The 26,678-nt window shown below is 41.3% G+C and overlaps 2 protein-coding genes across 2 annotated transcripts in view; one reads left to right on the forward strand and one right to left on the reverse strand.

Moving 5' to 3' along the window:
* The window catches only part of ACYP2 (acylphosphatase 2), a 257,176-nt gene that overhangs the window by 196,253 nt on the left and 34,245 nt on the right, over positions 1–26,678 (forward strand). The gene's annotated exons all lie outside the window — the stretch shown is intronic.
* Positions 2,264–4,349, reverse strand: LOC115838407 (testis-specific Y-encoded-like protein 6). Its single transcript, XM_030828474.1, has one exon. The coding sequence runs from the start codon at positions 3,957–3,959 to the stop codon at positions 2,745–2,747; it is 1,215 nt and encodes a 404-aa protein (XP_030684334.1). The 5' UTR covers positions 3,960–4,349; the 3' UTR covers positions 2,264–2,744.

Genomic DNA, 26,678 nt, shown 5'->3' on the forward strand with positions numbered 1-26,678 from the left:
CCAACAACATATTTGTGAGATTCATTCATGTTATTGCATGTAGGCATAATTCTTTCTTAATAGTATTCCATTGTGTGAACATTTTAAAAAATAATTGGTTTATTTTTTCCACTACTGATGGACATTAGGGCAGCTCCAGTGTCTATTATTGTGTTGTTGCGGGCGGGGTCCGTTGTATCAGCACTTGGGGGGGGGGGGATAGAGTAGGAGACGAGACGGTGAACCCGTTCTAAAAAAAAAAAAAAAAAGCGGGGTGGGCAGGCGCTGTAATCCGCTACTCGGAGGTGAGGGGAGATGGGGACGGGGGGAGTTGCAGGAGCAGATGCACTGCCTCCAGCTGGCGACAGAGCGGACTCGTCTCAAAAAAAAAAAAAAAAAAAAAAAATTGTGTTGTTATAAATACTTTATGCATGTCTTTGAGTGAATATATGTATATATTTCCGTTGGGTATATTCCCAGAACTAGATCAGAGGGTACGCACTGGTTCTGTCAAACAACTTTCTAAAGTATTTGTACAAAGCTACTCTCCCATAAACAGTATATGAGCCTTTTGGTATCTCTGTTATTTTCAACCTTTGTTATTTTCCATCATCTTTGTTTTGTTTTTTTTCTGTGACATGCTTTAATTTTACCATCATCCATTCATAAGGAAAGATGCCATTGGCATAATAGAATTATACCATTGGCCTAAGATAAATATGCCAATGGTTGGGCGGATCACAAGGTCAGGAGATTGAGTCCATCCTGGTTAACACGGTGAAACCCCATCTCTACTAAAAATACAAAAAATTAGCCGGGCATGGTTGCGGGCACCTGTAGTCCCAGCTGCTCGGGAGGCTGAGGCAGGAGAATGGCATGAACCCGGGAGGCGGAGCTTACAGTGAGCGGAGATCATGCCACTGCACTCCAGCCTGGGCGACAGAGGAAGATTCCGTCTCACAAAAAAAAAAAAAAAAAAAAAAAAATGCCAATGGTATAATTCCCATTTCACAAAACAATCTCACAAGCACTTCCACTCTTTAGGCTGAGGCAGGTGGATCACGAGGTCAGGAGTTCAAGACCAGCCTGGCCAACATGGTGAAACCCCATCTCTGCTAAAAATACAAAAATTAGCCAGGTGTGGTGGCACACACCTATAATCCCAGCTACTGAGGAGGCTGAGAAAAGAGACATGTCAATTACTAAGTTGTTACCAGGACAAGTTATCAAAAAAGACAAAGCCATAAATTTTTCGTAATTTATTTATCCATGAACACAACAGTTTCCAGTCTTCAGCATCAGATAAGACCAAGTTATTCAAATTAAAGTGTTAAAGATCTGGTTTTAACAGAAACAAGATCAGGCTGAAAACTGTCATGAATATCCATATCCACATAATGTACAAAAAATAAAGACTGATATTATTCCAAATGTTCCTATTTGAAAGTAAAAGAAAATCTGTACAGCTGAATCTTCCCAGTAAACAGAAAGAGAAAATATTATAACACAGTATTAATCTTCCACATAAGTAAAGCCACATGCAAACAAGAAAGAGAACACCCAAAACTGCAGTGTTTCTTCAAAGAACCCTTCTCTAGGGAACATATTTAACACTCCAACCATCTTCTATTCTTCTATATGCATACTAAAAAAAGTACTTCTCTTCCTATCATAACTAGTCAACCCAGTGTTAATTATAGGCCCGATTTTCCCCTGAATCATTTCTGCCTTTTTGTTCAGTTTTCCCTGCCTAGAGCACCCATCACAATCTCTTTAGTTCTTCTATCCACTCTGAAATAGAAATCACCTTTCATTCCATACAGCTCTGTATTCCTTTAAACCCACTAGGAATTGCTAAAGAGGGGTGAGGGGCTGAGAAGAAAGGAGAGTGGGCAATAAGAGGTCAGGCAGTCTATCTTACAGAACAGCCTGCCTCTGGACATGACAAAGAGAGCCAAGAAACTAAAAAGCCTGCTTCTGCAGATGTTTCTGAACTACTACTTTTTGTTCTTTTTTAAAGGAAGACAGAAGAGATTCATGAGAGATGAGAGAAAAGAAAGCGTAAACTCACTCTGGCACTTCATTAGGTTCAGGAAGGGAGGCAAATAAAGGTACCTAGATTTGGAATGAATCCACTGGTTGTGGCTGAGAAAGCCTGGTACTTGTCAAGAACGCCAACATATTAACCTTGCCATGAGGATAGGGTCTGACATGTGCCCTCAACCATTTGTCTAACAGTCGGGTTTCTAAGTGATGAGGGTGGTGGTGGTAAAGAGAGGTCTCATAATTCACACAGACCAAGTTGCCCCCTGCTGTTCTCACTTGAATTCATTAATGCTCAGCAATTGTCCACAGGCCATGCACCTGTACTGTCAGATGCAGAGCAGGGTGAGCCGAATAGGTTCTTAGACACAGCTAGAAATCCAGGTAGGAGGAGCCAGACCAGAGGTCCTGGGAACAAACAGAGTCCAAACAAAGGTAAATACAGTGTAACCTACAGCGTCATTCGCTTCGCTTAGAAGGATGTGACCCATCGGCTGGGAGCATGTGATGTTAATGCAGAATAGCAAGACGACCAGGTGAAAGGGGAGCAGTATAGCCACCAAGGTTTCAATCTTCAGGTTGCGAGAAAGGGAAGTTTAAACAGAGGGTACAGGAAAGTCAGAACAAAAAAAGTAAAGGGCATACCTAATGCTGTTGCCCAAGCACAGGTCCAGCTGGTGGTGGCAGGGGACCTTCTGCAGGAGTAATTCCAAAGGCAAAGGTTAACCAGACTGAAACTCAAAGGGCCTGGGGATCTCCACTGGCTCCCTTATCGGGCGACGTCTAGCTCTATGGGCGTCTTCACCGAACAGGTAGTAGTGCACTGGATTTGACCAGAGGTCCTCTTTAATAATCTGAGCAATCCTGTCGGACTCTGGAAGGCTGTGGTCTGAAAACCAGGTGAAGAAGCTGCAGATGACATGTCGGTTCCTATGAATGAAGGACTGGGGTCCATGGCCCCGGCGCCACATGATTAGAGTGGAAAAAGACACCACTTGGCCGAAGGATCTGACCTCATATACCTTTACAATCAGCTTGTTTCTGAAGTAAGGGTTTCTTTGAAAGAAGAACTTAAACTTGCAGCCTCTCCTAGGGTGTCTGAGCTCCTTCACTTCCAAATTGGTTAAGTAGCTCAACATCTGGGCATCTTGGCCTCTAATCATGGCAAACAGCTGTGGGTGGTGGCGGAAAGCAGTGACCCAGAAGCCCGGGATATTGCGAATGATGTCATTCCTCTGCTCCAGGTAGTATTCATGCACCTGCCCAAACCTGCGCTCCACCTGCAGGAGGGCCCTGTCAGCCTCTGCATTCACAGAGTCCAGTTCCAGCTGGATGGGCTCTAGGGAGTTCAGGTGGAGACCCACGTTCAGGGGCCCAGGCCCTGCCCCTGTGTTTACCTCATCTATTGCTCTGTTTCCTTCCGCCACGTCCATTTCTTCGCCTCCTGGCTTCTCATCCACTGGGGCTGAGAGCATGGCACACTCCTCAGGCTTCACGTCCTCGGCCTTCACCTCTGCAATCACTTCAGACTCCGCCCTCCCTGCACCACAGGTTTCGAGAGCCTTCTCCCCACCTAGGCCGCGCGTCTCTTCACCCGGAAAGCCATTTTTGAGGCTGCCGTCAGTTGTCAGCGAGGCAGAGGCTGCTTCTAGGCCCTCCGAGGGTGGTGGAGTTACTTCCTGCCCCGCTTTGATGGCTCCATTACCCCCATCGACCAAGATGTGGAAAGTATGGCCACTACCTGCGGGATCCCGGGGCGCGACCCCCTCCTCTGGAAGCCGGGGCGGTGGGAACACGATCGGCTCCAAGCGGCCATCAAACGTATCTGCCATTACCTGTGTCGCCTTGCTCTTTTCTCGGGACCTCTGGCCCTGGTGCGGGTCTTCCGGGGTATGGTCGAGAGTAGCGGGGCTGTGAGGACTCTCCGGGAGGCTCATGTTGGTAGCGGCCAGGCCAGTGGTGGGTAGCGTCAACGTTCCTCACACAAAATGGCGAGTAAACACCTCGACCATTTGCGCCGCCCACTCTTAAGTCTCGCGACACCCACCCCTCAGTCTCGCGAGTCTGTGGTGGTGTCCTTACATCTTTGTTATTTTAGCCATCGTGCTGGATGAGTAGTGGTATCACATGGTGGTTTTAATTTGCATTTAGCCAAACTCTAATGAGCTGAGAACTTTCTCATGTGTTTGTTGGCCACTAGGATATTCTCTCTTGTGCAGTATCTGAGGCTTCTCCCTATTTCTCTACTGGGCAGATGTTCTTTTTCATATGAATTTGTAGGAAACCTTTGCACATGCTAGATACTAGTCATTCTTCCAGTATAGGTATTACAAATATTTCCTCCCACTCTGTGGGGTTACTTTTTCTTTTCTTTTTTTTTTTTTTTTTTGGAGAGGGTGTTTCACTGTCTCCCAGGCTGGAGTACAATGGTGCAATCTCAGCTCACTGAAGCTGCCTCCTCCCAAGTTCAAGCGATTCTCCTGCTTCAGCCTCCCAAGTAGCCGGGATTACAGGCGTCCACCACTATGCCCGGTTTTTTTTTTTATTTTATTTTTAGTCAAGACATGGTTTCACCATGTTGGCCAGTCTGGTCTTGAACTCCTGGCCTCAGGTGATCCACCCACCTTGGCCTCCCAAACTGCTGGGATTACAGGCATGAGCAACCACACCTGGCCTACTTTTTCACCATCTTAATGGTACCTTTTAAAGGACAAAAGTTTTTCATCTTAATATGTGCCAATTTGTCATTTCCCCCTTTACCTTAGTGTTTTTCTGCTCTGTTTAAGCAATCTTATCTCTCACCTGGGCACAGTGCCTCACGCCTGTAATCCTAGCACTTTGAGAGGCGGAGACGGGAGGATCAGTTGAGCCTAGGAGTTAGAGACCAGCCTGGGCACCATAGCAAGACCCCATCTCTATTTTTAAAAAGAAGAAAAAAAGAGGAATCTTATCTCACCAAGATTGTTCAAATTTATATATGCCATCCATCTGGAATTGATTTTTATGAGTGGGGTCACAATTTTTTTTTATATGAATATCTAATTGACCTAGCACTGTTTATTGAAAAGACCATTCTTTCCCCATGCATAGGTCTTTAAATGTTTCCATCAAAAGTGACATAAATCATTGGCTACAGCTAGTCAGCTGGCCTTGTCTAACTTTAATAGGACAGGGAGGTGTAATCTTCTCTTAAGCCTGGAAGGAGGAAACTGGAAATATTGGCAAGTGCTGTATCACTCATCATGAAAAATACTTTGAGAAATATATAAAAGACCAACATAATTAGGCCAAAGGACATAGAGAAAAGGTAATAATAAACAAGAGAAATTTATGTAAGACAATACAGAGCATCAACCAAAGATTAACAATAAAAGGAGAGAGAAAATATGCAATATTTGGAAAGAAAATTATAGTCACATTGATGGTTTAAACAAATATAAGACAGGATGTTAGACAGCTTTATGCCAATACATTTTCTTTTTTTTTTTTTTTTTGTTTTGTTTTTTTTCTTTTTTTTTTTTTTATTATACTTTAGGGTTTTAGGGTACATGTGCACAATGTGCAGGTTTGTTACATATGTATCCATGTGCCATGTTGATTTCCTGCACCCATTAACTCGTCATTTAGCATTAGGTGTATCTCCTAATGCTGTCCCTCCCCCCTCCCCCCACCCCACAACAGTCCCCGGAGTGTGATGTTCCCCTTCCTGTGTCCATGAGTTCTCATTGTTCGATTCCCACCTATGAGAGAGAACATGCGGTGCTTGGTTTTTTGTCCTTGCGATAGTTTACTGAGAATGATGTTTTCCAGTTTCATCCATGTCCCTACAAAGGACACAAACTCATCATTTTTTATGGCTGCATAGTATTCCATGGTGTATATGTGCCACATTTTCTTAATCCAGTCTATCGTTGTTGGACATTTGGGTTGGTTCCAACTCTTTGCTATTGTGAATAGTGCCGCAATAAACATACGTGTGCATGTGTCTTTATAGCAGCATGATTTATAGTCCTTTGGGTATATACCCAGTAATGGGATGGCTGGGTCAAATGGTATTTCTAGTTCGAGATCCCTGAGGAATCGCCACACTGACTTCCACAATGGTTGAACTAGTTTACAGTCCCACCAACAGTGTAAAAGTGTTCCTATTTCTCCACATCCTCTCCAGCACCTGTTGTTTCCTGATTTTTTAATGATGGCCATTCTAACTGGTGTGAGATGGTATCTCACTGTGGTTTTGATTTGCATTTCTCTGATGGCCAGTGATGATGAGCATTTCTTCATGTGTTTTTTGGCTGCATAAATGTCTTCTTTTGAGAAGTGTCTGTTCATGTCCTCTGCCCACTTTTTGATGGGGTTGTTTGTTTTTTTCTTGTAAATTTGTTTGAGTTCATTGTAGATTCTGGATATTAGCCCTTTGTCAGATGAGTAGGTTGCAAAAATTTTCTCCCATTCTGTAGGTTGCCTGTTTATTCTGATGATAGTTTCTTTTGCTGTGCAGAAGCTCTTTAGTTTAATGAGATCCCATTTGTCGATTTTGGCTTTTGTTGCCATTGCTTTTGGTGTTTTAGATATGAAGTCCTTGCCCACGCCTATGTCCTGAATGGTATTGCCTAGGTTTTCTTGTAGGATTTTAATGGTTTTAGGTCTAACATATAAGTCTTTAATCCATCTTGAATTAATTTTTGTATAAGGTGTAAGGAAGGGATCCAGTTGCAGCTTTCTACATATGGCTAGCCAGTTTTCCCAGCACCATTTATTAAATAGGGAATCCTTTCCCCATTTCTTGTTTTTGTCAGGTTTGTCAAAGATCAGATAGTTGTAGCTATGCGGCATCATTTCTGAGGGCTCTGTTCTGTTCCATTGATCTATGTCTCTGTTGTGGTACCAGTACCATGCTGTTTTGGTTACTGTAGCCTTGTAGTATAGTTTAAAGTCAGGTAGCGTGATGCCTCCAGCTTTGTTCTTTTGGCTTAGGATTGACTTGGCGATGCGGGCTCTTTTTTGGTTCCATATGAACTTTAAAGTAGTTTTTTCCAATTCTGTGAAGAAAGTCATTGGTAGCTTGATGGGGATGGCATTGAATCTATAAATTACCTTGGGCAGTATGGCCATTTTCATGATATTGATTCTTCCAACCCATGAGCATGGAATGTTCTTCCATTTGTTTGTATCCTCTTTTATTTCATTGAGCAGTGGTTTGTAGTTCTCCTTGAAGAAGTCCTTCACATCCCTTGTAAGTTGGATTCCTAGGTATTTTATTCTCTTTGAAGCAATTGTGAATGGGAGTTCACTCATGATTTGGCTGTTTGTCTGTTATTGGTGTACAAGAATGCTTGTGATTTTTGTACATTAATTTTGTATCCTGAGACTTCGCTGAAGTTGCTAATCAGCTTAAGGAGATTTTGGGCTGAGACAATGGGGTTTTCTAGATATACAATCATGTCATCTGCAAACAGGGACAATTTGACTTCCTCTTTTCCTAATTGGATACCTTTTATTTCCTTCTCCTGCCTGATTGCTCTGGCCAGAACTTCCAGCACTATGTTGAATAGGAGTGGTGAGAGAGGGCATCCCTGTCTTGTGCCAGTTTTCAGAGGGAATGCTTCCAGTTTTTGCCCATTCAGTATGATATTGGCTGTGGGTTTGTCATAGATAGCTCTTATTATTTTGAGATACGTCCCATCAATACCTAATTTATTGAGAGTTTTTAGCATGAAGGGTTGTTGAATTTTGTCAAAGGCCTTTTCTGCATCTATTGAGATAATCATGTGGTTTTTGTCTTTGGTTCGTTTATATGCTGGATTACATTTATTGATTTGCGTATGTTGAACCAGCCTTGCATCCCAGGGATGAAGCCCACTTGATCATGGTGGATAAGCTTTTTGATGTGCTGCTGGATTCGGTTTGCCAGTATTTTATTGAGGATTTTTGCATCAATGTTCATCAAGGATATTGGTCTGAAATTCTCTTTTTTGGTTATGTCTCTGCCAGGTTTTGGTATCAGGACGATGCTGGCTTCATAAAATGTGTTAGGGAGGATTCCCTCTTTTTCTATCGATTGGAATAGTTTCAGAAGGAATGGTACCAGTTCCTCCTTGTACCTCTGGTAGAATTCGGCTGTGAATCCATCAGGTCCTGGACTCTTTTTGGTTGGTAAGCTATTGATTATTGCCACAATTTCAGAACCTGTTATTGGTCTATTCAGAGATTCAACTTCTTCCTGATTTAGTCTTGGGAGGGTGTATTTGTCGAGGAATTTATCCATTTCTTCTAGATTTTCTAGTTTATTTGCATAGAGGTGTTTGTAGTATTCTCTGATGGTAGATTGTATTTCTGTGGGATCGGTGGTGATATCCCCTTTTTCGTTTTTTATTGCATCTATTTGATTCTTCTCTCTTTTCTTCTTTATTAGTCTTGCTAGCGGTCCATCAATTTTGTTGATCTTTTCAAAAAACCAGCTCCTGGATTCATTAATTTTTTGAAGGGTTTTTTGTGTCTCTATTTCCTTCAGTTCTGCTCTGATTTTAGTTATTTCTAGCCTTCTGCTAGCTTTTGAATGTGTTTGCTCTTGCTTTTCTAGTTCTTTTAATTGTGATGTTAGGGAGTCAATTTTGGATCTTTCCTGCTTTCTCTTGTGGGCATTTAGTGCTATAAATTTCCCTCTACACACTGCTTTGAATGTGTCCCAGAGATTCTGGTATGTTGTGTCTTTGTTCTCGTTGGTTTCAAAGAACGTCTTTATTTCTGCCTTCATTTCATTATGTACCCAATAGTCATTCAGGAGCAGGTTGTTCAGTTTCCATGTAGTTGAGCGGTTTTGAGTGAGTTTCTTAATCCTGAGTTCTAGTTTGATTGCACTGTGGTCTGAGAGACAGTTTGTTATAATTTCTGTTCTTTTACATTTGCTGAGGAGAGCTTTACTTCCAACTATGTGGTCAATTTTGGAATAGGTGTGGTGTGGTGCTGAAAAAAATGTATATTCTGTTGACTTGGGGTGGAGAGTTCTGTAGATGTCTATTAGGTCCACTTTATGTAGAGCTGAGTTCAATTCCTGGATATCCTTGTTAACTTTCTGTCTCGTTGATCTGTCTAATGCTGACAGTGGGGTGTTAAAATCTCCCATTATTATTGTGTGGGAGTTTAAGTCCCTTTGTAGGTCACTCAGGACTTGCTTTATGAATCTGGGTGCTCCTGTGTTGGGTGCATATATATTTAGGATAGTTAGCTCTTCTTGTTGAATTGATCCCTTTACCATTATGTAATGGCCTTCTTTGTCTCTTTTGATCTTTGTTGGTTTAAAGTCTATTTTATCAGAGACTAGGATTGCAACCCCTGCCTTTTTTTGTTTTCCAGTTGCTTGATAGATCTTCCTCCATCCCTTTATTTTGAGTCTATGTGTGTCTCTGCACATGAGATGGGTTTCCTGAATACAGCACACTGATGGGTCCTGACTCCTTATCCAGTTTGCCAGTCTGTGTCTTTTGATTGGAGCATTTAGCCCATTTACATTTAACGTTAATATTGTTATGTGTGAATCTGATCCTGTCATTATGATGTTAGTTGGTTATTTTGCTTGTTAGTTGCTATAGTTTCTTCCTAGTCTCGATGGTCTTTACAATTTGGCATGTTTCTGCAGTGGCTGGTACCGGTTGTTCTTTTCCATGTTTAGTGCTTCCTTCAGGAGCTCTTTTAGGGCAGGCCTGGTGGTGACAAAATCGCTCAGCGTTTGCTTGTCTGTAAAGTGTTTTATTTCTCCTTCACTTATGAAGCTTAGTTTGGCGGGATAGGAGATTCTGGGTTGAAAATTCTTTTCTTTAAGAATGTTGAATATCGGCCCCCACTCTCTTCTGGCTTGTAGAGTTTCTGCTGAGAGATCAGCTGTTAGTCTGATGGGCTTCCCTTTGTGGGTAACCCGACCTTTCTCTCTGGCTGCCCTTAACATTTTTTCTTTCATTTCAACTTTGGTGAATCTGACAATAATGTGTCTTGGAGTTGCCCTTCTCAAGGAGTATCTTTGTGGTGTTCTCTGTATTTCCTGAATCTGAATGCTGGCCTGCCTTGCTAGATTGGGGAAGTTCTCCTGGATAATATCTTGCAGAGTGTTTTCCAACTTGGTTCCATTCTCCCCGTCATTTTCAGGTACACCAATCAGACGTAGGTTTGGTCTTTTCACATAGTCCCAAATTTCTTGGAGGCTTTGTTCATTTCTTTTTATCCTTTTTTCTCTAAACTTCCCTTCTCTCTTCATTTCATTCATTTCATCTTCCATCAGCGATACCCTTTCTTCCAGTTGATCGCATCTGCTACTGAGGCTTCTGCAATCTTCGCGTAGTTCTCGAAACTTGGCTTTCAGCTCCATCAGCTCCTTGAAGCCCTTCTCTCCATTGGTTATTCTAGTTATCCATTCTTCTAATTTTTTTTCAAAGTTTTTAACTTCTTTCCTGTTGTTTTGAATTTCCTCTCGTAGCTCAGAGTAGTTTGATCGTCTGAAGCCTTCTTCTCTCAACTCATCAAAGTCATCCTCCATCCAGCTTTGTTCCGTTGCTGGTGAAGAACTGCGTTCCTTTGGAGGAGGAGAGGTGCTCTGCTTTTTAGAGTTTCCAGTTTTTTTGGTCTGTTTTTTCCCCATCTTTGTGGTTTTATCTACTTTTTGTCTTTGATGGTGGTGATGTACAGATGGGTTTTTGGTGTGGATGTCCTTTCTGTTTTGTTAGTTTTCCTTCTACCAGACAGGACCCTCAGCTGCAGGTCTGTTGGAGTTTACTAGAGGTGCACTCCAGACCCTGTTTGGCTGGGTGTCAGCAGCGGTGGCTGCAGAACAGCGGATTTTCGTGAGACCACAAATTCAGCTGTCTGATAGTTCCTCTGAAAGTTTTGTCTCAGAGAAGTACCGGGTTGAATGAGGTGTCAGTCTGTCCCTACTGGGGGGGTGCCTCCCAGTTAGGCTGCTCAGGGGTGAGGGACCCACTTTAGGAGGCAGTCTGACCGTTCTCAGATCTCCAGCTGCATGCTGGGAGAACCACTACTCTCTTCAAAGCTGTCAGTCAGACAGGGACATTTAAGTCTGTGGAAGTTCTTGCAGAGTTTTTGTTTGTCTGTGCCCTGCCCCCAGAGGTGGAGCCTACAGAGGCAGGCAGGCCTCCTTGAGCTGTGGTGGGCTCCACCCAGTTCGAGCTTCCTGGCTGCTTTGTTTACCTAAGCAAGCCTGGGCAATGGCGGGCGCCCCTCCCCCAGCCTCGCTGCCGCCTCGCAGCTTGATCTCAGACTGCTGTGCTAGCAATTAGCGAGACTCCGTGGGCATAGGACCCTCCGAGCCAGGTGCGGGACACAATCTCCTAGTGTGCCGTTTTCCAGGCCCGTTGGAAAAGCGCAGTATTAGGATGGGACTGACCCGATATTCCAGGTGCCGTCTGCTTCCCCTTTCTTTGACTAGGAAAGGGAACTCCCTGACCCCTTGCGCTTCCCGAGTGAGGCAATGCCTCGCCCTGCTTCAGCTCGCGCACAGTGCGCTTCACCGACTGTCCTGCACCCACTGTTAGGCACTCCCTAGTGAGATGAAACCGGTACCTCAAGCAGAAATGCAGAAATCACCCGTCTTCTGTGTCGCTGGGGCTGGGAGCTGGAGACCGGAGCTGTTCCTATTCGGCCATCTTGGCTCCACCCCCCTATGCCAATACATTTTCAAACTTAGATGAAATATATGGCTTCATAGAACCGTATAACTTATCAACATGGACTGAAATGCAATAGAAAATCTAAATAGACCTAGAGACAATAAATAAATGGAATCAGTAGCTTAAAAAAATCTTTTCACAAAAATAGCATGAGGTTCAAATGATTTTGAGGCAACTACTACCAAACCTTCAAGGAACACATAATCCATTTTTATATTTATTAAACATTCAACAAATACTTTGTTAAACATTCAACAAATGTTTATTGGGTACCTACTGTGTGCCTGGTACTCTTATAGGCCCTCTGGATATAACAGTGAACAGACCAAAGATTTCTTCTCTCTTGGGGTTTACATTTTAGCAGGGGAGAAAGATAACAATAACAAGAAAACAGTATTGCACATTAGAAAGTTGTAAGTGCTATGGAAAAAACAATAGAGCAAGGAGATTGAAAGTCCTGGGGGTAGGGAGTGGGGAGCAGATTGTAGTATGAAATAGGGTGGTCAGAGGAAGCCTCATTGAAAATATGAGATTGTGGCAAAGAGTCAAAGAAGTTGAAGGAGTCAGCTAGTAGAAATCCTGGAGGAGAGCATTTCAGTACCAGAAGTGCTAAGCAGAGGCACTAAGAAAGGAGCATGCCTGGAATGTTCAAGATATAACAAGGAGGCCAGCATGACTGGAGCAAAGTGAATGAGGGAGGCTAGATCAAGTAGGGTCTTGTGTGATAGTGTAAGAAATTTGGCTTTTATTCTTAGTGAAATGGGAAATTACTACAGGATTTTGAGCAGAGGACACAAAATCTGACTTAAGTTTTGCGTGAATCACTCTGGCTCCTGGGTGAAAAATAATCTGTATGGTGGCAATGGTAGATTTAGGGGGATCTTTTAAGAGGTTACTGCAGTAACCCAGGTGAAAGATGTTTCTCGGACCAGGTGGTAGAATGGAGGTGGATGGTGGATATAGTATGATGGTAGAGTCAGCCTGATTTCATGGTAAATTGGCTATGGGATCTCTTAGTTCATTTTCTGTTGCTGTAACTGAATACCTGAGACTGGGTAATTTATAAAGAAAAGCTTATTTAACTGACAATTCTGGAGGATGAGAAGCCCAATATGCTGTGCTATGAAGTAGCATAACAAAAAAGCAGAAGAGCTAGCAAGCACCTGGGAAAGAATGGACAAGAGAGGCTGACTTGCATTATAGCAACCCACTCTCTCAAAAACTAATCCATTCCCATGAGAAGTTATCCAGCCTTGCAAGAAAGACATAAATCCATCTTAACAACCTGATCACCTCTTAAAGGCCCCACCTCCCAGCATGGGGTATAAGAGAAAGAGAGAAGTCAAGGATGACTCCAAGGATTCTGACCTGAGCAACTAATAGGATGGAGTTACTGGAAGCAGAGATGGTGAAGGTTATAAGGAAGATCTTCGCAGGAAAATCAGAGTTCTCTCTCTTTTATAACATATTGTTTGAGATGATAATTGGACACCAGAGTTGAGATGCCAAGTGGGCATAATGAGTTTAGAGCTCAGGAGAAGTCTGAGATAGGTATTCACATTTTGGGATAATCAGCATGCATGGAATTTAAAGCCAAAGGGTTGAATGAGAACACTAAGATAGTGAGTCCTGATAAGCTGGGCCCTGAAGACTCCAAAAGTATAAGGTCAAGAAAAAGAGGAAAAACAGCAAGGAAGACTGAAGAGAGACCAGCAGGGTAGGAAGGAAACCAAGAGAGTGCAATGTGCTTGAAGCCAAATGTGTAAAGGAAGGTGTTTAGCTGTGTCACAGGGTGCTCACAGGTCAGTTAGTATGAGGTCTGAGAAATGACCGTCGGATTTTACAACAAAGAGTCACTGGTGACTCAAAAAGAGCAGTTTCAGTGGAGTGGTGGGGGTTGAAATATGTTTGAAAGGGAAAGGGAGAAAAGAAATTGGAGATTGAATACTGACAATTCTTTTGAGGAATTTTTCTCCAAAAAGAAACAAAGAAATGGGATCATGACAAGAGTAGTCAAGCTACTTTCAGTGGAGTGGTGGGGTAATAGCTTGCCTGGCTGGAATAAGTTTAAGAGAAAACAGGAAGCGAAAAAGTGAAAACAGCGAGTATATACAACTCTTTTGAGAAGTTTTGTTTCAAAGGAATGGGATGATAGCTGGTGGGGAAATGGATCAAAGAACGTGTTTTTAAAATGGGAGATGAAGCATGTGTAAAGAAGCAGGTTGATGTGAATGATCCAGTAGGGAGCAGAAACTAATGATGTAAGAGACAGAAGGAAGCATATTGGAGGGATGTCCTGGAATAGACAAGAGGAGGTGGAATCTAGTGCCTAAGTGGAGGAGGAGATATCAGCTTTAAGAGCATGGCAAGTTCACTAGTGGTAACTGGCAGGAAGTCAAAGTGTGAGGGTGTATATGCTGGTAAACAGGTAGAAGTGATAGTGAGATTTGTGAAATCTTCTTCTGATTGCTTCATTGTTCTCAGTGAAATAGAAAGCAAGATGATCAAATCAGTATAAGGATGGGGCAAGAGGCAGTGGGAGTCTGAGGACAGAGAAGAAGGTATGAAATAGTTGTCTAGAGAGAAGAGTGACTAGACTATGACCTAAAGTATTGTCAGACAACGTTAAAGTCATGAATTGGAAATGAGGCCCATCAGCATGGCTATGAATTTTTCTCCAGCCACATTCAACTTACAGCTGCAGTGTGAATAAGCAGAGTTGGATTTAGAGCTGAAACAAGAAGGGCAAGAGAATAATTATAATAATTGATCTTAGAGTTTAAGCTGGAGGAACGGAAGACATACAGGATGAGGTCAGTGAAAAGGTGGTCCGATCAATGAATTGGAAGATTCAGGGTACTGAAGGTCTCCTGGGGTCAAGTCCTAGGGAGAATAAGCTAGAGGGCTGAGAGACAGTGGTTTGAGAATGACCTGCAAGGGATTAGTCAGAATCCTATTCATGAATCCAAGTTGATCTCTAATGAGGCAGACAGAGGATAAGGTCATTGCAGGGGAGGAGGTCAATGAGCCAACAGGCCAGGGTGGGAAGGATAGTCTATGTGTATATTGAAATCACTGAGAGATAAGACAAGAGAGAAGTGAGAATGAGGCAGGAGCTAAAAAACATGAGAAATGAGAGAGAATGACATGAGAGTAGCAACGTTTTAGGGCAATAGGTGGTCCAAACCATTGACAGGAGACTCAAAGCTGGATTTGTATTCTAGGGGCAAGGTATATAGCACCACTACCTTTCGATAAAATCAGTTAGTGGGAAGGCAGGCACCTTTAGAATTTTATATTTCTTAATGTCACAGACCCTGGTATTATACATCTCCCCAAGGGTACACATACATTAGGAAACATGTATTTTTTAAAATTGAAAGATGAGTAGTGATATTATTCTTTGAGTTCATTGTGAAGTGTTATTTTCTTTTGGGGTTCCATTCTGCTTTGTTCTAAGGCATGGACTAGACACAGTTGAAAAGAATAATACACAATTTCAACTTTGGAGCCTGAAATATTCTGGTTATAATTTTTTTTCCTAAAAAAAGGGAGAACAAGGAGAGCTATATAAAATCTCTGAAATGTTTTGTCAACTAGAGGCAGAAATAGAGATGTGGAGAAAAAGGGAGAGGGAGAAAAAGGAAAGAAAAATGAGAAATGAGTAAGGGAAGGAAGAACGATATGGCTTCTTGGGAAGAGTACAATTTAGCCACTAATCTGCACATCATAATTGTAAAGTGTTTAAATTCTCTGGGAAACAGAAAAACATGATGTTTTAAAAGATAAACTTAATATTAGATGATTGAAAGAGCCTGTGAATTGTATAGTCTTGTTTTCCTTGGACTTCTCAAATATTCTTTTTCAGTTCTTGTTTTGAAAGGGATCCCTCTTTCTTGACTTAAATTCTTTAAACAACATTGTTTATATAGTGATTTAACATACAGAACTATTTTTCTTAGAACTAGGCCACCCAGTTTAGAAAGCTGAGGGCCTGAATACAATATGTTACTTTCGTAAGATTCGAAAGAATGTTGGTAAACAAGAGAGGGAGATGTACACTTTGCTAATTTCTTCTGTTTACCATGGAAAGTTTATCAAACTGTTTGTGAAGGAAACGGTCAAAAAGAAGTTTTAAGTGATTGATTAACCAAGTAGCTTTACAGCTGCAGTTTTTATTGTATATAAATATAGATAAGAGGGGAGAAAAATGTTTGAGTTACCAGGGCATGGGAAATGATTTACCTTGGCAAAGTTAATAAATTATGATTTAATCATTTTCTACTAATGTAGCACTCATAGAAAGAAAATATACATTATTGTGCCTGGTGAAACTGTAAAAGGCTAAAAAGTCTATGTAGAGTCCTGGCCTGATAGACTAGCCCCAGAGTGTTTCAGCGAGGGGTGAGCAGAGCCACAGGCTTGTGACTGGACCTGTGTCCTGGCTAGTGTCAAACATCCCCACCAGTGAATGCGATACAGGAGCAAAATGATGCAACCACTGTTACAGCGTTTATGTTACACAAAACCAAAATACCAGTATTTACACGAGACTTCTTTTATTTTAAAAGTGTTCAGAATTCAGGAAATACAACAGTGAAACTAAGTAATACGTTTTAAATGCAAATTTTAAAATAGATGTTATAAAGTGTTTCTAATATCTAAGTGTTAGACATATATAATCACTCTAGCCTAATTTAGATAAAATTTTTTAAGTATTAGAAAAGAAATTGATACTACAGTAAATGAATAAGTTGGTTAATCATGGAAAATTGAAAATGAAAAAAAGTGCATTGATGATGTCATCATTACCATAAGAGTATTTTTTGGAGCAAATTTTTTCCAGCTGCTGTAAAAGATTTCAGTTTCTACACTGGTGGCAGAGAGGTGAACAGAGTTTTGCTCTAATTCCTATTATTTTCTTGAGTTGTCATTTTAGAATAATCTCTCTTTCTGATTACTTTTTTTTATAAATAACTATTTTTATGGATGGCAAACTGTAGTTTTTGTTTCAAGTAAAGCATTTCTAGTTTTATCTTTATCATCTTTAATTTATCTTGTTTGGATATAGATTAATTATCAACCTAATTAATTACTGTCCCATTCACATTCCACTTTATTGAAAGGTCTTTGAAGTAGGAGTAAGATTTATGTATGTGACAGAAGGTTTAGGAGCTGGGTGTGGTGGTTCATGCCTGTGATCCCAGCACTATGGGGGGGCCAAAGTGGGAGAATCACCTGAGGCTGGAGTTTGTGACCAGCCTAGAGAAGGTAGTGAGACCCTGTGTGTTAGGTCATTCTTGAATTGCTATAAAAAAATACCTGAGATCGGGTAATTTATAAAGAAAAAAAGTGTAATTGGTTCAGCAGGCTTTACAGGAAGCATGGTGTGGCATCTGCTCATCTTCTGGGGAGACTTAAGGAAGCTTACAATCATGGCAGAAGGCAAAGGGGCAACAGGCACATCACATGGCAAGAGCAGGAGAGAGAGGGAGGTGCCACACACTTAAGTGACCAGATCTTGTGAGAACTCACTCACTGTCAAAAGGACAACATCAAGGGGATGGTGCTAAACCATTCGTGAGAAACTGCCCCCATGAGCCAGTCATCTCCCACCAGGCTCCACCTCAAACACTGGGGATTACATTTCAACATGAGATTTGAGCAGGGACAAATATCCAACCGTATCACCCTGTCTCTACAAAAAAAATTTAAAAATCAGCCAGGCATGGTGCTGCATACCTGTAGTCCTAGCTACTCAGGAGGCTGAGGTGGGAGGATCGCTTGAGCCCAGGAGTTGGAGCTTATAGTGAGTTATGATTGCCACTGGCACTCCAGCTTGGGTGACATAGTGGCACACCCTGTCGAAAAAAAAGGTTTGGGTTGTCAATTGTTATTTTCTCTTTCCTTTGGAGGAGTATACAGTTGCTCCTTCATTCTTTTCAAATTTTAATATAGTGTATAACTCTTTGCATATGTTTCAAAGATGATAATTCAGCACCTTTGAGTATTGAATAATCATAGTAAAATAAATATACCAGAATTTCATTATCTTAACATACACCATATACTGAACTGCCAGAATACTGAGAAAAGATATTATAATCACTAGTTGAAACCAGGAAGCCAGATTCAGTCATCAAATCCAAATAAATAGTGAGCACAGGAAGAGCAGTAAGTGCCTATTTATTGACCACCTTTTGTGTAGCAGGGAGGTGATAGATGTTTAGTGATCAATGAAACAGGCATGGATCTGTGTCCAGAATTGGTTCCATCTGTTGGGTTCTTGGTCTCACTGACTTCAAGAATGAAACCACAGACCCTCGCGGTGAGTGTTAGCTCTTAAAGATGGTGTGTCCGGAGTTTGTTCCTTCAGATGTTCAGATGTGTCCGGAGTTCCTTCCTTCTGGTGGGTTCATGGTCTCGCTTGACTTCAGGAGTGAAGCTGCAGACCTTCGCAGTGAGTGTTACAGCTCTTAAAGGTGGCACGTCTGGAGTTGTTTGTTCCTCCTGGTGGGTTCGTGGTCTCGCTGACTTCAGGAGTGAAGCCGCAGACCTTCGCAGTGAGTGTTACAGCTCTTAAAGGTGGCACGTCTGGAGTTGTTTGTTCCTCCTGGTGGGTTCGTGGTCTCGCTGACTTCAGGAGTGAAGCCGCAGACCTTCGCAGTGAGTGTTACAGCTCTTAAAGGTGGCACGTCTGGAGTTGTTTGTTCCTCCTGGTGGGTTCGTGGTCTCGCTGACTTCAGGAGTGAAGCCGCAGACCTTCTCAATGAATGTTACAGCTCATAAAGGTAGTGAGGACCCAAAGAGTGAGCAGCAGCAAGATTTATTGTGAAGAGCGAAAGAACAAAGCTTCCACAGCGTGGAAGGTGACCCAAGCAGGTTGCCGCTGCTGGCTCTGGTGGCCAGCTTTTATTCCTTTATTTGGCCCTGCCCACATCCTGCTGATTGGTGTGTTTACAATCCTCTAGCTAGGCAGAAACGTTCTCCAACTCCCCACCCGACCCAGAAGCCCAGCTGGCTTCACCTCTCACATCTTGCTCAGGGAGCTTAGAATGAAGAAGGCAGAAACAGGAGACTAGCCAGGAAGGGCAGAAGCCAGGCAGACAGTGCAGCAAACTCAGATGTAAAAAACAAGGTGGGAGGAAAGGGAGAAGAAGGTAATTGCCCAAAAAGGGATGCTGGTCTGGAGATGGGTGGATGCATATTATATAGAAACAAGTAGAAATCTTAATGCCCTTTCAAAAATATAAGTATAAATTTAGATGGTGAGTTGTTTTAACAAGATATATGATCCTTGTTTGGGGTAGGGGACAGGAAAGCTCTCAAAAGCATTCTTGGGACAGTGGAGGAAATTAAAATATGGACTGGATAGTAAATGTGTAAAAGAATTACATGAATTTTCTTAGGTGTGATAAATGGCATTAAAGTATAGAAAACAGCATTCTTATTCTCAGGAGAGGAATTTTAGTATTTAGGGGTCAAGCGTTATGATATTTGCAACTTACCTTCACAAAGTTCAACTACAATGCCAAAAACAAACTTATGGGGAGAGAGGGAGGAAAAGAAAGAAAATATAGCAAATTTTAACTAGGTGGAATTATGTAGCTATTGGATTGTACTATGCTTTCTATGTATGTTTGAAAATTTGTATAATAAAAAGTAGGGGGTCAAAAGATAAGCATGCCTATTAGTCCGTTTTCTCACCGCTGATAAAGATATAGCTGAGACTGGGCAATTTACAAAAGAGGTTTAATGGACTTACAGTTCCATGTGGCTGGGGAGGCCTCACATTCTTGGTGGAAGGCAAAGAGGAGCAAGTCACATCTTACACGGATGGCAACAGGCAAAGAGAGAGAGCTTGTAAATGGAAACTCCCATTTTTAAAACCATCAGATCTTGTGAGTCTTATTCACTATCACAGGAATAGCATGGGAAAGACCCACCCCCATGATTCAGTGATCTCCCACCAGGTTCCTCCCACAACACATGGGAATTATGGGAGCTACGAGATGAGATATGGGTGGGGACACAGAGCCAAACCATATCAGCATCCTACTTTCCTTTTGACAATGGACGAGGCAGTTGAAAGGAATACCAAGGAGAAAGGGGAAGAATGCAGGGTGTGACCTATTATGACTTTGGGCAAATGCTTAACCTCTTTGAGCCTGAGTTTTCTTCCTCTGCTTCACATATAATATCTACATACAGGGGTGATACGAAGATTAAATAAGTTGAAATGTAGTGGTTAAGAGTGGTGAGTCCCAATCTCAAACTGTACTTAGTTACTAAATAACCTTGGGAAAGTTACTTTTGTGCCCAGTTTCCTTATCTGTAAAACTGACATAATAATAGTGCCTACCTCCCAGAATTGTTGTGAAGCACAGAATTGTTCTAAAGAGCAAAGCTTAGCATATGTTATTTGGTAAATACTGGCTCTCATTATTTTTGCTATCTAGGACTCAGCATCCTGAAAATAGAGAATACCCCTTCTTTTCACATGCCCATTGGACATTCACAAAAATTGAGAATTTATTATGCCCATAAAAAAACCTCAATATGGCTGGGCGCGGTGGCTCATGCTTGTAATCCCAGCACTTTGGGAGGCTGAGGCAGGCGGATCACGAGGTCAGGAGATCGAGACACGGTGAAACCCCGTCTCTACTAAAAATACCAAAAAAAATTATCCGGGCGTGGTGGTGGGCGCCTGTAGTCCCAGCTACTCGGAGAGGCTGAGGCAAGAGAATGGCGCAAACCCGGGAGGCAGAGCTTGCAGTGAGCCGAGATTGCGCCACTGCACTCCAGCCTGGGCGACAGAGCGAGACTCTGTCTCAAAAAAAAAAACAAAAACAAAAAAAACCTCAATATATTGCAAAAAGTAGAGTGTGAGCAGCATGTTCTGAGAACAGTTGTGTAATTGCTGACATAAGTAACTCTTTAAATCAACTCTTGGGTCAAAAAGGAAATAAATTACAGAACACCTTCAAAATAACAATAATGGAAACCTCATATACTAGAACTTATGGTCTGCAACTAAAGGACTTTTTAGTATTACTTGTGAATATTGATACAAAAATACTGAATAAAATATGAGTAAACAAGATTACTGGGGGCGGGGCTCACGCTGTAATCCAGCACTTGGAGGCGAGGCGGGGATCATGAGGTCAGGAGATCGAGACACGGTGAACCCGTCTCTATTAAAATACAAAAATTAGCCGGGTGGTGGGGGCGCTGTAGTCCAGCTACTCGGAGAGGCTGAGGCAGGAGAATGGCGTGAACCCAGGAGGCGGAACTTGCAGTGAGCGAGATGCGCACTGCACTCCAGCCTGGGCGACAGAGCGAGACTCCGTCTCAAAAAAAAAAAAAAAAAAAAAACAAGATCTACCAACACAATCATTTACTACAACCCACTGGACATGCCCATGCCCTTTCAAAAATGTAAGTATATGATCCTTGTTTGGGGTAGGGGACAGGAAAACTCTCAAAAGCATTCTTGGGATAGTGGAGGAAATTAAAATATGGACTGGATAGTAAATGTTTTTCCAACAATTTTGTTTTAGCAAATTATATCCTTATCACAACACCCTATAAACCAGGTACTATCATTGGCCCTGTTCAACAGATAAGAAAACTGACATGCAGAAATATATAGATATAGATATATCTAGCTAGATAGATATAGATATATCTAGCTAGCTAGATATAGATATATCTAGCTAGCTAGATATATAGATAGATAGATAGATAGATAGATAGATAGATAGATAGATAGATAGATAGATAGATATAGATATATATCTATCTTCTTTTTTTTTTTTTTGAGATGGAGTCTTGCTCTGTTGCCCAGGCTGGAGTGCAGTGGCGCGATCTCGGCTCACTGCAAGCTCCGCTGTCTCTGCCATTCTCCTGCCTCAGCCTCCCACCTAGCTGGGACTACAGGCTCCCATCACCATGCCCAGCTAATTTTTTGTATTTTTTTAGTACAGACGGGGTTTCACCGTGTTAGCCAGGATGTTCTCAATCTCCTGACCTCGCGATCCGCCCGCCTTGGCCTCCCAAAGTGCTGGGATTACAGGCATGAGCCACCGCACCCGGCCGAGGTGCAGAAATATTAATTTGCAGATGGACACACAGGAAATGGCAAGGCGAAGAAATGAACCCAGGCAATCTGAGCCTATAAAGCTCTTCCTTTTAAACTCTATGGGGTACTCTCTGAGCCATTCTCAGCTACAAAAGAGGGTTAGTAATTCTTATCTCTTGTGGTGGACAAGGTAAGATATGGAGCTGAGTGGGGAGAGGCACTGATGCTATCTTTATCTGTTTCTGTATTGTTGAGTTGTTATAATGAGCATGTATTATTCATGTATTTTTTTCATCAAGAAAATGTTTTTTAGGGGCCTATAAGAGTGCCTGGCACAAAGAGGCTCCCAAGAAAAACATTATTATGTCTGAAGGGAAATTCAGAATTTCCATTTGACTTAATAGGAATTCATCAGCTCCAGAAGCTTGGTGAAGAAAAGAAACAAGATAGGGCAACAGCTAGAGGAGAATTCAGGTGAGAGGTTTTTACTTTCAAATGAGAAGGGCTTATACATCCTAAAGTAAGGGGTGGGAACAGAAGGACGGAGAAGGAATTGGGAGCTGGGGGAAGAGTGGTCCTAAAGCCTCCCTAGATTAATTTAATTATTTGGGGGAAGGTTAATAGTGACCAATTGTTGACATATATATAAGCACCATTTCATACATGCCATGAACAATAGGCCTCCCTGGGGTAACAAAAATTTAAAGGTCATTTTGGAAAATGAGACAGGAATTAAAAGAACTCTATGGCTTGCTTTATCTACCTGGTTCTGGCGATGTGAGAATAGGTTTTCTGAAGAGGAGCCAACAGTTTGTTTTTCCACTTGTGGGATACAATGGTAAAATGATTGTTGGCAAAAGAACATCTTTTCAAGCAGCTTCCCTTGGTGTAGGTCAGAGGGGCAACAAGCAGAGTTATTACTGCAGCTGGGAAAAAGGTTCAGAGCTATCCTCCTGGAATCGGCTCTTGTTTCAGAATCTAAAATAGATTTGAAATATTGTGCTATTTGGGAATTGGGGCCTACTCATGCTAAGCACATCTGTTGGTAGCTGTTGAAATTCAAATAAATTCAAATAAAGTCCAAGTAATGCTCATATTACACTTACCAATTTCAAATTTAAAAAAAACATATATACAATACCTACACCCCAGTTGGTATCACTGCCTAAGACACAATATGGAAAGCCTTGATTTTCTGCCAGCCATAGCTGCTTTGAACCTGAACCACAATATTTAATTCCTTTGAAAATGCCCCTTCCTCCCTACCTGAACTTTTCAACTGAGATTCATTTTCAAAAGTTTAAATATGAACTATAGCAAATAGTTCTATATTTTGGTTTTGATCATTTGACAGACGTTAGTAGCTGAAATGAGGTTGGTGGACTACTTAAGTCATAAAGCCAGGATTGAATAAATGCATTTTCCTTCTTGTCATCTTTCTGTTTTTAGTAAATACAGTTTACTTAGGTGTGGTCATTAAGGAAACCTGGTCGATTTATTTATACACTATTCCAATCCATATTCAAGGTGTCTTTTAAAAGGCAAAGTAAGGGAACTTGCCTTTTTAAATTAAACCATGACTTTCTTATAGTGATCTACCCAATGTATGGAGAGAAGTAGAACTGGCTGGGTGTAGTGACTGACACCTGTAATCCCAGCAAGTTGAGAGGCTGAGGCAGGAAGATCACTTGAGCCCAGGAGTTCGAAACCAGCCTGGGCAACATAGTGAGACCCAGTCTCTACCAAAAAAAAAAAAAAATTAGCTGGGAATGGTGGCATGCTTCTGGAGTCCCAGCTACTTGGGAGGCTGAGGTGGGAGGATGGTTGAGTCCAGGAGGTTAAGGCTGCAGTGAGCCGTGTTGGCAGCACTGCACTCTAGACTGGAGCAAGACCCTGTCTCAAAAACAAAAAATAGAACAATTATTTTAAGGCTGTGAGTTTTTCTTTTTCTCCTTAATAGTTAAAAATCTGAAAGGCATTTAAGTGACATATTCATGTCATAACCTGAGAGTTTACAATGTTTTAAGTAGGTAGCACACTGAGCACATTACATGAATTATCTCTTAATTTAAACCTCATAATTACCCAACGAAGTTTGTGTCATCATTTCCATCTTACTTATAAATGTATCCAAGGCTTACAAATAAGTAATTTGTCCAAGGTCACACACTCAGCCAGGCGTGAAACTGTTCCCATTATTCAAATTATTAACTGTTTTCATTTTTATTATTATTTGTAGAGACAGGGTCTCACTATGTTGCCCAGGCTGGTCTTGAATCCTTGGCCTTAAGCGATTATCCCAGGTCAGCCTCCCAAAGTGCTGGGATTACAGGCATGAGCCACTGTGCCCAGCCTGAGCTGTTAACTCTTAACCTAAACAATGCCTTTTACATGAGAAACAGTAAACAAGATGGCAAGGGATGGCAAAGAGGATACTGAAATATGTTAGGAGCTACATACAAGAAATAAATTCACAGTTAAAAGATGAAGACCTTTATCTAAATCCAGGCAAACTGCAAACTTTAAAAAGAATTATGATAAGAATAAAGCATCAGGAAGGAGAAAGACAAACTGATGACACTGATATCCCAGAATAAGGCTCCACAGACAAAGGTATAACCATCATCACATATGGTTGGTGACTCCCATAGCGTGTTCCTCACCTTCCCCAGTGCCTTCGGGAAATGCGAGTGTTCTCTGTAAAGGTTCTGGCATGGTGAAAGATCCTAACTGTAGGAAGCTGAATAACTTACCATTTGGCACTAATATCCCTGATTTCTTCTGTTTAACTGTTTTGCTCTCATCTCTATGTTGAAAAATGCAATAGGTATTAAAATCAGTAATAATGTTCAATAACTAGTACAGCTGTTCCCTTGTTCCACCTCAATTTTATTTTTAGAAAAGCCATTATTCCACTATTCTATATCAATAACAATTTTCATTTGTTTTTCTATGTGTATAATATGAATTATATTAAATAACAAATTTTCCAGTTTTCATAATAATACTAATGACGATATAACAGTCTGTTGGGTTGAGTTGATGCACTGTAATTTATACTGGGTATTTTGTTTCCAGTTTTTTGCTATTATAAATATCCTTCCAAGAACTTATTTATGCATCTAATTTACTTGAATTTCTTCATATGCAAATAGTATGTTTATGTCCTCTGACCATTTACCTCTTGAGGTTTTAATATTTTTGAAGATTTGGATAAGTCCTTAATTTGTTATATATACTAACTTCTTCCCTGTTTCCTCATTGTGTTTCTCTTCTTGTGTGTTTCAATCATTGTTAGTTTTTTTATGTTAAAATTACTTTTTCTTGATTTTTTTTTTTTTGAGACAGAATCTCGCTCTTTTGCCCAGGCCGGCGAGCCACCACGCCCGGCCTTCTTGATGTTTTTAAGCTATTTTTTTCTTTGTGATTTCCATTGTTGCCATAAGCTTTTCAAAAATACTGTCTAAAGACTTCATAAATATTTGATGCATATTTCTCCTAGCTTTGCTAAAAATTAAAGGATATATTTAACTCTTTAATGCACTATGATCTTACTCTGCTATGTACTATAAATGCTAATGTAAATTACTTTTTGTTTTTGTGTTTGTTAGCCAGTTATCCTGGCAATTATTAAAACATAATTAGCCGGGCATGGTGGCACACATCTGTAGTCCCACCTGTTTGGGAGGCTGAAGTGGGAAGATCATTTGAGCTCAGTAGATGAGGCTACAGTGGACCATGACCACACAACTGCACTCCAGCCTGGGTGACAAAGCAAGATATGTCTCAAAAATTTAAAAATAAAGATAAAAATAAAAATGAAATACAATGAATAAAATGTAATTACTAATTTATTTTTCTTAATTTTATGATAGTATATATGAAATTTATTTCTACATGTCTTACACTGCTTTATTCAATTAGTGTAATAACTTACACTTTAGGTTTTAGGATTTCCTGGGGAAATTCTGGAGACTAGAGCAGCATCATAAGTCACACTTTCTTTGTTAGTGTGGAATTTCAATATTTAACAAACAGTAAATAACTTTACTTGGTGAAAATTGTTTTTCTGTATAATGTATATCTCAATCTGTTTATCCTGTTTTGTATAGTCCAGTAAAGCTTTGTACTTTTCTTTACATATGGCACATACAATTCTTTATAATTTTCTTTATAAATGTCATGGTTTGAAACCACCTTCGCAGAGATGATGAAAGTGAGAGACTGAAGCAAGATGCTTCTCACCTCACAGGTGGTGCTCCTTGCTCATTCCAGGGCATAGGCCAAGCTCACTATGGAAGAAATTTAGTTTATAGTTTGACTTTGAACCAAGGATGGTAATAGTCCCTCCCTAAAACTGATCCCCTCCTTGTCCGGGACTGAAGCCACCTTTGTAAAACTAATGAAAGGCCACAAGATTAGTATTATGGGAGGAGCCTCAATTCTGCTTAAATGTAGGCATAGTTTCTATAATCCCTTACTGCTCAGTACTCATGTGGCCAGAGGTCACAAGATTTAAGACTTCCCCAATTGCTCCCATAGATAACATCACTACTGTAGAACCTACAGCTGGGTTTTTGAGATGTTTTTTCACTTTTGTATTCTGGCAACTGACTGACCCTATCCAACCAGTGACTTGTGACTCAACCAGTGTGTCCCGTGGCCCACCCTGCCCCCCCACAAGGAGGACTCAGCACACTGGGATCATTTTCCATACCTCTGTGATTTCATCCCAAATCAATCATCGGCACCCATTCCCTATCCCCCTGTGCACCAAATTATCCACACAAACCCTAGCCCCTTATTAGAGAGACTGATTTGAGTGATAACCCCAGTCCTTCTGCTTGGCAGCCTTGCATTAATTAAACTGTTTAACTGTAATACCACGACCTCAGTAA

This window comes from Nomascus leucogenys, chromosome 14 (assembly GCF_006542625.1).
Source record: "Nomascus leucogenys isolate Asia chromosome 14, Asia_NLE_v1, whole genome shotgun sequence".
In the NCBI taxonomy this organism is placed as follows: Eukaryota; Metazoa; Chordata; class Mammalia; order Primates; family Hylobatidae; genus Nomascus; species Nomascus leucogenys.